The following is an 11160-nucleotide window of genomic DNA, read 5'->3' as shown; positions in this document are numbered from 1 at the left end:
AAGGAAAGAGAGGTCAAGGACCTACAGGCAGGAAAAATTACCCAATAAAATGTGTACCTGAGCTGAGGGAAACGTCAAGGCGGTCTTTAATAAATGATTGGCTGTGTGTATGCAGTTCTGCACCAAAAACCCAAAGTATGAGCTTCCAACTTTTCCCGGTTTCTTCCTGCAAAGAGTTGCTGCACACTTGACACAACTCTGTTTCCTTTCTTTCTAGTGAGCCAACCGCCCTGTCTAGTAAAACGTGTATCTGAGCGGAGGTAAACGTCAAGGTGGTTTTTAATAAATGACTGGCTGTGTTTCTGCAGTTTTGCACCAGCGAACTCAAATGATGGATGAGCTTCCACTCTCTACTGGTTTCTTCCTGCAAAGCGTTGCTGCACCCTGGACACAACTCTCTTCCGGCTTGCTTTCCCTCCGGGGAGCCAGCCGCAGGGTCCCTCCCCTCGCCCTCCGGCAGTGCGCGGGGCGCCTGACGTCACGGAACGCGCCGGCCCGGGAGGTTAGCAACGGCGAGCGTCCCTAGCAGCAGGAGCCGCTGCGATGTGCGAACTTCCGGTTGGCGACGGCAGCGGCCACCTACGCCGGCCGGGTCTCCGCGCGGGGTTCAGGCCGCGTCTCTGCTCCGTCTCTTCCGTCAGCTCGCCCATGGTCCCGCCTGCAGCCAGCGCGCCGGGCGCCGGAGCTCGCGCGCGCTGAGGGGGCCGGCCGCGCACCATGCGGCCGCCGCTCTGCAGCTGCCGCCTCAGCCGCGCCCTGGCCTCGGCGCTCCTGCTGTCGCTGCTGCTGCCCGAGCTGGGCGGGCCCTCCGCGGGGCGGCCGCCGGCGGCGCGGGCCGCGCCCGCCCCCGGGGCCCCTCCGTCGCCCGGGCCCTCCGCCGCCCGGGCCGCCGCGGGCCGCGCTCCGGCCCCGGAAGCGGCGGGCGCGCGGGGCGCCGGGGGTGGTAACGGTAGCGCGGCCGCCGGCGACCCCGGCGGGGAGGCGGGCCCGGCGGGCGGCGTCCTGGCCGTGAGCCCCGAGCCCGGCGACAGGCCCATGACGCAGCGCGCCCTGACCGTGCTGATGGTGGTGAGCGGCGCCGTGCTGGTGTACTTCGTCGTCAGGACGGTCAGGTGAGGCCCCGGCAGGCCCGCGGCGCGCCGGGCCGCAGGCCTCCTGCCGCCCGCGCTGTCAGGGCGCCTGCAGAGCGTGCCACGGGGACGGGGACCTCGGCGAGCGTTCAGACCAAGTCCCTGCTGCCTCCCTTTCGTGTGTGAACTATGAATTAGCTGCTGCTGCGGCGTCACTTCAGTCGTGTCCGACTCTGTGGGACCCCATGGACAGAAGCCCACCAGGGTCCCCCGTCCCTGGGATTCTCCAGGCAGGAACACTGGAGTGGCACCGAGCCTCTATTTCAATATTTACTTGAGCAGATCGATAGTAATGCAGAATGATCTTTAAGGATGATTTATTCTATAAAATGTAAAAATGAAGTTCTTTTAACAGCAGTTTCCTGCTGTTGACTTTTAACTCGCCACCATCTGCTGTCCTTTATGAAGTTTCTTACTTTCCACCTTTTCTGCACCTGGAAAACTGACAACTTCGTATGGTTCAATCGTTGTTAGAGTCCCCAATAGAAACATATAGCATTCATTTTGCAGGACACTAATAATGGACATGAGTTTGCATAAACTCCGGGAGTTGCTGATGGACGGAGGCCTGGCGTGCTGCACTCCATGGGGTCGCAAAGAGTCGGACACGACTGATCGACTGAACTGAACTGAAATGAAATGGTGTGAAATGTTACCGATTTCTTGATAAGATGGAAAACTGATACCTATGCAGCAAAGGAAAAAAAAATGTCTTAAATATGATCCCGTTATAATGCTGGAGAGTATGTTTAATATCTTAACAACTATACATGATTTTAACTTTACAAAATTTAAGTTAGTAAATGGATAGATTTACTTTTTTTATCTTCCAAAAAACTTTTCTAAAATGAATTCATCTGTAAATAATTCTAAGTCATTCAGAAGCGTAAAGTTACAAATGAATAGTTTTTTGAACTTATTCTTACTATAGAATGTTAGATTAGAGAATTACTTAAATTTCAGATTTGTTACAAATACGGACACTTAAATGACATCTTTCACTTTACATACGATAAAACTGACCTAGGAGAATAAAGTGATGTCCTACGATATATAATGATCATCACTGGTTGTGCAATCCATCATTTGCTTTGTTTGAATCTTTTTTCTATGATGTCTGTGTCCAAATCTGTGATCAACCTTTTGATTAAGTAAATCAGGTCCTTACATTGTACCAGGTTATGAATAAGTAAATGACTATCACTTATTTTCTTACTCCCTTTAATGCTTTATCGAGTAGAAAAGGAATTACGTAGATCAATTAGTGATATTTTATATTGTAAGTAACTTCCACTTGATACATTCTATTGTTATAGAAGTAATGTTATTTTATGGCATGAATCATGGTATTATAACATTCCAACTATGTAATGAAACCGATTTGGAAAAATCATAATAAAGGCTCTTTAACTGAGTTGGGGACCACCTCTCTGGAGAGCCGACATGCAGAGCTAAGAACTCACTGTTAGAAGAAGTCAGCCAAGAGAAGAGCTAAGGAAGCACTAGGTCGTTTCTTCCTATTTAATGCAGTAGAGGTAGTTGTGTAGGAATGCACTGGTTTGTTCTCCAAATTATTTCACTTTCTTTTTTTTTTTCCTATAACTGCCTACCCTCAACCATTTCATATTTCTTTTTTTTTTATGTAATTAATTTATTTTTTATTGGAGGCAAATTATTTTACAATATTATATTGGTTGGTTTTGCCATACATTGATATGAATTTGCCCCGGGTTTACATAAGTTCCCCCTCCTGAACCCCCCTCCCACCTCCCTCCTCCCTTTATCCTCCCTCTGGGTCATCCCCGCATGCCAGCCCCGAGCATCCTATAACATGCATTGACCCTGAACTAGTGATTCGTTTCACATATGACAACATACGTGTTTCAATGCCATTCTCCCAAATCATCCCACCCTCACCCTCTCCCATAGAGTCCCAAAGACTGTTCTATACATCTGTGTCTCTTTTGCTGTCTCGTATACAGGGTTATCATTTGCATCTTTCTAAATTCCATATATATGTGTTAGTATACTGTATTGCTGTTTTTCTTTCTGGCTTACTTCACTCTGTATAATAGGCTCCAGTTTCATCCACCTCATTAGAACTGATTCAAATGTATTCTTTTTAATGGCTGAAAAATACTCCATTGTGTATATGTACCAAAGCTTTCTTATCCATTCGTCTGCAGATGGACATCTAGGTTGCTTCCATGTCTTGGCTATTATAAACAGTGCTGCAATGAACATTGGAGTACATGTGTCTCTTTCAATTCTGGTTTCCTCGGTGTGTATGCCCAGGAGTGCGATTGCTGGATCATATGGCAGTTCTATTTCCAGTGTTTTGAGGAATCTCCACACTGTTCTCCATAGTGGCTGTACTAGTTTGCATTCCCACCAACAGTGTAAGAGGGTTCCTTTCTCTCCACATCCTCTCCAGCATTTATTGCATGTAGACTTTTGGATAGCAGCCATTCTGACTGGTGTGAAATGGTATCTCATTGTGGTTTTGATTTGCATCTCTCTGATTATGAGGGATGTTGAGCATTTTTTCATGTGTTTGTTAGCCATCTGTATGTCTTCTTTGGAGAGATGTCTGTTTAGTTCTTTGGCCCATTTTTTGATTGGGTCATTTATTTTTCTGGAATTGAGCTGCAGGAGCTGCTTGTATAATTTGGAGATTAATCCTTTATCAGTTGCTTCATTTGCTATTATTTTCTCCCATTCTGAAGGCTGTCTTTTCACCTTACTTATAGTTTCCTTTGCTGTGCAGAAGCTTTTGATTTTAATTAGGTCCCATTTGTTTATTTTTGCTTTTATTTCCAATATTCTGGGAGGTGGGTCTTGGAGGATCCTGCTGTAATTTATGTCGGAGAGTGTTTTGCCTACGTTCTCCTCTAGGAGTTTTATAGTTTCTGGTCTTACATTTAGCTCTCTAATCCATTTTGAGTTTATTTTGGTGTATGGTGTTAGGAAGTGTTCTAGTTTCATTCTTTTACAAGTGGCTGACCAGTTTTCCCAGCACCACTTGTTAAAGAGACTGTCTTTTCTCCATTTTATATTCTTGCCTCCTTTGTCAAAGATGAGGTGTCCATAGATGCGTGGATTTATCTCTGGGCTTTCTGTTTTGTTCCATTGATCTATATTTCTGTCTTTATGCCAGTACCATACTGTCTTGATGACTGTGGCTTTGTAGTAGAGCCTGAAGTCCGGCAGGTTAATTCCTCCAGTTCCATTTTTCTTCCTCAAGATTGCTTTGGCTATTCGAGGTTTTTTGTATTTCCATACAAATTGTGAGATTATTTGTTCTAGTTCTGTGAAAAATATCTTTGGTAGCTTGATAGGGATTGCATTGAATGTATAAATTATTTTGGGTAGTATACTCATTTTTACAATATTTATTCTTCCAATCCATGAACATGGTGTATTTCTCCATCTATTAGTGTCCTCTTTGATTGCTTTCAGTAGTGTTTTATAGTTTTCTATGTACAAGTCTTTTGTTTCCTTAGGTAGATATATTCCTAAGTATTTAATTCTTTTCGTTGCAACAGTGAATGGAATAGTTTCCTTAATTTCTCTTTCTGTTTTCTCATTATTAGTGTATAGGAATGCAAGGGATTTCTGTGTGTTGATTTTATATCCTGCAACGTTACTGTAATCATTGATTAGCTCTAGTAGTTTTCTGGTAGAGTCTCTAGGGTTTTCTGTGTAGAGGATCATGTCATCAGTGAACAGTGAAAGTTTTACTTCTTCTTTTCCAATTTGTATTCCTTTTATGTCTTTTTCTGCTCTGATTGCTGTAGCCAAAACTTGCAGAACTATGTTGAATAGTAGTGGTGAGAGTGGGCACCCTTGTCTTGTTCCTGACTTTAGGGGAAATGCTTTCAGTTTTTCACCATTGAGGATAATGTTTGCTGTGGGTTTGTCATATATAGCTTTTATTATGTTGAGGTATGTCCCTTCTATTCCCACTTTCTGGAGGGTTTTTATCAGAAATGGATGTTGAATTTTGTCGAAGGCTTTCTCTGCATCTATTGAGATAATCATATGATTTTTATTTTTCAGTTTGTTAATGTGTATTACGTTGACTGATTTGCGGATATTGAAGAATGCTTGCATTCCTGGGATAAAGCCCACTTGGTCATGATGTATGATCTTCTTAATATGCTGTTGGATTCTGATTGCTAGAATTTTGTTAAGGATTTTTTCTTCTATGTTCATCAGTGATATTGGCCTGTAGTTTTCTTTTTTTGTGGGGTCTTTACCAGGTTTTGGGATTAGGGTGATGGTGGCCTCATAGAATGAGTTTGGAAGTTTCCCTTCCTCAGCAACTTTCTGGAAGAGTTTGAGTAGAATAGGTGTTAGCTCTTCTATAAATTTTTGGTAGAATTCAGCTGTGAAGCCGTCTGGACCTGGGCTTTTGTTTGCTGGGAGATTTTTGATTACATTTTCAATTTCCGTGCTTGTGATGGGTCTGTTCAGATTTTCTATTTCTTCCTGGTTCAGTTTTGGAAAGTTGTATTTTTCTAGGAATTTGTCCATTTCTTCCAGGTTATTCATTTTATTGCCATATTATTCCTGATAGTATTCTCTAATAATCCTTTGTATTTCTGTGTTGTCAGTTGTGATCTCTCCATTTTCATTTCTAATTTTATTGATTTGGTTCTTCTTCGTTTCTTGATAAGTCTGGCTAGTGGTTTGTCAATTTTATTTACCTTCTCAAAGAACCAGCTTTTGGCTTTGTTGATTTTTGCTATGGTCTCTTTTGTTTCTTTTGCATTTATCTCTGCCCTAATTTTTACAATTTCTTTCCTTCTACTGACCCTGGGGTTCTTCATTTCTTCCTTTTCTAGTTGCTTTAGATGTAGAGTTAGGTTATTTAGTTGACTTTTTTCTTGTTTCTTGAGGTGTGCCTGTATTGCTATGAACTTCCCCCTTAGCACTGCTTTTACAGTGTCCCAGAGGTTTTGGGTTGTTGTGTTTTCATTTTCATTCATTTCTATGCATATTTTGATTTCTCTTTTGATTTCTTCTATGATTTGTTCGTTGTTCAGCAGCGTGTTGTTCAGCCTCCATATGTTGGCATGTTTAATAGTTTTTCTCCCATAATTGAAATCTAATTTTACTGCATTGTGGTCAGAAAAGATGCATGGAATGATTTCAACTTTTTTGAATTTACCAAGGCTAGATTTATGGCCCAGGATGTGATCTATCCTGGAAAAGGTTCCATGTGCACTTGAGAAAAAGGTGAAATTCATTGTTTTGGGGTGAAATGTCCTATAGATATCAATTAGGTCTAACTGGTCTATTGTATCATTTAAAGATTGTGTATCCTTGTTAATTTTCTGTTTAGTTGATCTATCCATAGATGTAAGTGGGGTATTAAAATCTCCCACTATTATTGCATTATTGTTAATTTCCCCTTTCATACTTGTTAGTAATTGTCTTACATATTGCGGTGCTCCTATGTTGGGTGCATAAATATTTATAATTGTTATATCTTCATCTTGGATTGATCCTTTGATCATTATGTAGTTTCCTTCTTTGTCTCTTTTCACAGCCTTTGTTTTAAAGTCTATTTTATCTGATATGAGTATTGCTACTCCTGCTTTCTTTTGGTCTCTATTTGCATGGAATATCTTTTTCCAGCCCTTCACTTTCAGTCTGTATGTGTCCCTCGTTTTGAGGTGGGTCTCTTGCAGACAACATATATGGGGGTCTTGTTTTTGTATCCATTCAGCCAGCCTTTGTCTTTTGGTTGGGGCATTCAACCCATTTACGTTTAAGGTAATTATTGATAAGTACGATCCCGTAGCCATTTTCTTTATTGCTTTGGGTTCAAGTTTATACACCCTTTCTGTGTTTCCTGTCTGGAAAAGATCCTTTAGCATTTGTTGGAGAGCTGGTTTGGTAATGCTGAATTCTCTCAGCTTTTGCTTGTCTGTAAAGCTTTTGATTTCTCCTTCATATTTGAATGAGATCCTTGCTGGGTACAGTAGTCTGGGCTGTAGGTTATTTTCTTTCATCACTTTAAGTATGTCTTGCCATTCCCTCCTGGCCTGAAGAGTTTCTGTTGAAAGATCAGCTGTTATCCTTATGGGAATCCCCTTGTGTGTTATTTGCTGTTTTTCCCTTGCTGCTTTTAATATTTGTTGTGTTTGATCTTTGTTAATTTGATTAATATGTGTCTAGGAGTATTTCGCCTTGGGTTTATCCTGTTGGGGACTCTCTGGGTTTCTTGGACTTGGGTGATTATTTCTTTCCCTATTTTAGGGAAGTTTTCAACTATTATCTCCTCAAGTATTCTCTCATGGTCTTTTTTTTTGTCTTCTTCTTCTGGGATTCCTATGATTCGAATGTTGGAGCGTTTAACATTGTCCCAGAGGTCTCTAATATTGTTCTCATTTCTTTTAATTTGTTTTTCTTTTTTCCTCTCTGTTTCATTTATTTCTACAATTCTATCTTCTAGCTCGCTTATCCTGTCTTCTGCCTCTGTTATTCTACTGTCTGTTCCCTCCAGAGTGTTTCTGATCTCATCTATTGTATTATTAATTGTATATTGGCTCTTTTTTATTTCCTCTAAGTCCTTATTAAACCTTTCTTCCATCTTCTCAATCCTTTTCTCCAGGTTATTTATCTGTAACTCCATTTTGCTTTCAAGATTTTGAATCATTTTCACCACCAAAATTCGAAATTCTTTTTCATGTAGATTCCCTATATCTTCCTCTTTTGTTTGTGTTGGTGGGCATTTATCTTGTTCCTTTACTTGCTGGGTATTTCTCTGCTTCTTCATCTTGCTTATAATGCTTTGCTTGGGGTGGCCTTTCCCTCTTCTGGCCGTTTGTGGAGTTCTCTTTATTATGTAGTTTCCTTGCTGTGTGTAGGGTTGGACAGGTGACTTGTCAAGGTTCCCTGGTTATGGAAGCCTGTGTCAGTGTTCTGGTGGGTGGAGCTGGATTTGTTTTCTCTGGAGTGCAATGAAGTGTCCAGTAATGAGTTATGAGATGTCAGTGGGTTTGGAGTGACTTTGGGCAGCCTGTATATTGAAGCTCAGGGCTAGTTTCCTGTGTTACTGGAGAATTGGCGTGGTATGTCTTGCTCTGGAACTTGTTGACCCTTGGGTTTAGCGTAGGTATGGAGACGTTTGATGAGCTCCTATCGATTAATGTTCCCTGGAGTCAGGACTTCTCTGGTGTTCTCAGGATTCGGGCTTAAGCCTCTTGCCTCTGGTTTTTGGTCTTATTCTTGGAGTAGTCTCTAGACGTCTCTATCTGTCATTTCCAAGGTGGTTCCCTCTGTTTTAGCTTCTGTCTGCTGGTGTCTTCAGTGTCTAATTTCCGCCCTGATACTAGGGGGTGGGTGGACACTTTTTAAGGCTCAGTTGTTCAGTCCTGTTCTGGGAAGGGAGGAACGCTGCAGTCGATTATCTCTGGCGTCTGTGGGGAGTGCTCGCAGCGTCTCGGCCACACTGGGTTTGCCCCCGCTCACAGCACGTATGCTGTCCCAATCTACACTGCACAGGCTCTAGGTTGCTCTGCCGGGAACTGTCCGAGGCCGGCACCGGGTTGTATGCACTTCCCAGGTCTGAGCGGCTCAAGTTCAGGTTCTCAGGTACTCCACAAAGGCGCAGACTTGGTTGGGCCTGCGTTTTGTGCCTTCCCCAGTCCGAGCAGCTCAGGGGACCAGGTGTTTGGCGAGCACGGTCTCTGCGACTTATCGCCTCCCCAGTCCCCGCCACTCAGTTTTCTGGGTGTACAACCGGCGCACCTTCTCAGGGGGATATCGACCGGCCCGAGCCCAAGAAGTCCTGATTAGCAACAAGCCTGTGTGCAGTTTGTATCAGATGCCTCTCTGGGGCCGCAGTTGCCCGCTCCGGCTCTGGCTGCGCTCCCTGCCTGTCTCGGCGGGGTATGGGGGATGGGCCAGCCGCAGCCGGCTCACTCTGCTCAGTCCTTTATTCTGTGAGCGGGGCTGGCCGAGTCATAGGTTAGAGCTTTCCGCCTTTTCGTGGGGAAGCTATCCCACAGTCTGCTTTGCTCTCCCCAGTTCTCTCAAATTGTTCTTGCGGCATTCAAGCCCAGTCCTCTCTCTGAGCAGTTCAGCCGGCTCCTCCCTGCCCAGCCCCCGCTGCTAATGGCGTATGCAGGCGTCTCCGCTGCTTCTCCACTGGGAGTTACCGTTTGGCGGGTAATCTGTGGGTTTTAAAAAAATCTTAAAAAAAAAAGAGGGTTATGTGGCCCTCTGAGCTTCCAAGGCTCGCCACCGATTCGCCAGTGAGAATGTTTCCTGGTGTTTGGAAACTTCTCTCTTTTTAAAGCCTCCCTTCCCGGGACGGAGCTCCGTCCTTACTTCTTTTGTTTCGCTTTTTATCTTTTATGTTTTTTCCTACCTCCTTTCGAAGACAATGGGCTGCTTTTCTGGGTGCCTGATGTCCTCTGCCAGCATTCAGAAGTTGTTTTGTGGACTTTACTCGCGTTCAAAAGTTCTTTTGATGAATTTGTGGGAGAGAGTGGTCTCGCCGTCCTATTCCTCCGCCATCTTGTTCCCCATGTCCATTTCATATTTCTTTAAATGGATTTACTTAAAGTTTCCTTTTAAACATATCTGTTTATTATTTTGTGAGTGAAAAACATTATTTAAGCCAACATTTCTTGGCTTAAATAATAACTGAAAAAGTACAGCGTAAACCAGTGGTTCTAGACATGTGACCCAGGAAACCCTGGAGGGTGGGAGGGTTTTCTGAGACCTGTTCAGGTCTGCAAGATTGAAACTATTTTCAAAATAATACATTCCCTTATAAGTTTATAGGACCCAAGAAGTTCATTGATGTAGTTTCAAATTCCACAGTGCAGCTAACTCATAAGAAACTACCTCTTGTTGAGTTTTGGTGTTCTATCAAAAAAAAAGTTAACACCAGAATCTGAAAAGCTATTAAAATGTACCTCCATTTCCCAAGCTAATATCTACTGTACCTGGATTTTCTTCATATCCTTCAACTAGACAACACATAGTAAATGATTGAAGGCTGAAGCAGATGTGAAAATCTAGCAGTTTTCTATTTTTCTAATTTCTCTCTTTTCATTTTCTATCTCGTTCTGTCTATTTAAGCCAGACATTAACAAGATTTGAAAAAAATCTAAATCTATGCCATTTTTTCACCTTTGTTGGTTTTCTTTTTAACAATATATTTTTCACAAAAAGCTATGTTAATCTGTAGTGGATTTATTATAATTTTAAAAAGCAAATGGTATTTAAAATTTTCATAGGTTTAATTAATATATTAAGAATTGATATTTATAATCCATATAATTATAAGCTATTCAGGGTCCTAAATAATTTTTAAGAATGTAAAGCAATATTAAGATCAAATGTTTTAAAATCACTGGTGGAAACATTATTTGAGCTGCATAGTATTGATTCACAAAACCCAGCAAATCCAGGCCCGCTTTTTATTAAAGAGAAAGCTAGAAAATGCTCATGAGGTGTTACAGGCATATAACCAGCAAACTGAAACTTTCTTCTTGATATGAGAAAAATATTAGAAGAAAATTGAGCAGTAATTATTCTTCTCACCATGTCATTGTTATTTAATGCTGTATGTTTCCCATATAGCATTGGACTACCCTAAGTATTATTTCATACACAAAATAAATGATGAGTTTGATGATAACTTTTTGGGGATGATTTTTTTTCACTTTGCTTTTACCTCATTTGTAATCTTAACATAAATATTTCTTGCCGTGGATTTTCCATCTTCATTTCTGTAAAGCTTATAGGCTTTTCAGTCTGATTCTATTGGATGACTCAATAACATTGTCTGTTAACAGCAAAATTCGGAATCTGTGGCTAAGAAAAGTTGAACTCTAACCAGCATCTAGTATATTCATTCAGGCCAACTCCTAAATATAGCTGGCCACCTGATGTCCAACTTGATTGATGCTAACAATGTCTGGGCAATATTCCAAACAGAACTCATTCTTTTTGCTTCCAGATTATGAAAATCACTTATTTTGGTGAATATCCATTTTGACTCTCC

At 42.0% G+C, this 11160-nt stretch overlaps 1 protein-coding gene across 3 annotated transcripts in view; it reads left to right on the top strand.

Annotated features, from left to right (window-relative positions):
* The first annotated feature begins 578 nt into the window (after positions 1-578).
* The window catches only part of FAM174A (family with sequence similarity 174 member A), a 31704-nt gene continuing 21122 nt past the window's right edge, over positions 579-11160 (top strand). For 2 of the 3 annotated variants that reach the window (XM_055429698.2, XM_055429699.2), the window contains exon 1: positions 579-1112. In XM_055429698.2, the coding sequence (XP_055285673.1) occupies positions 718-1112 (395 nt within the window). In that variant the 5' untranslated portion in view covers positions 579-717. Of the gene's footprint in view, positions 1113-1640; positions 1773-11160 lie in introns of all 3 variants that reach the window. The other variant, XM_088838450.1, reaches the window with a different exon arrangement.

The sequence above is a fragment of the Moschus berezovskii genome, chromosome 8, assembly GCF_049115385.1.
Source record: "Moschus berezovskii isolate FMDL1 chromosome 8, NW_MosBer_1.0, whole genome shotgun sequence".
Taxonomy (NCBI): Eukaryota; Metazoa; Chordata; class Mammalia; order Artiodactyla; family Moschidae; genus Moschus; species Moschus berezovskii.
This window is presented reverse-complemented; position numbering and strand designations above follow the sequence as displayed.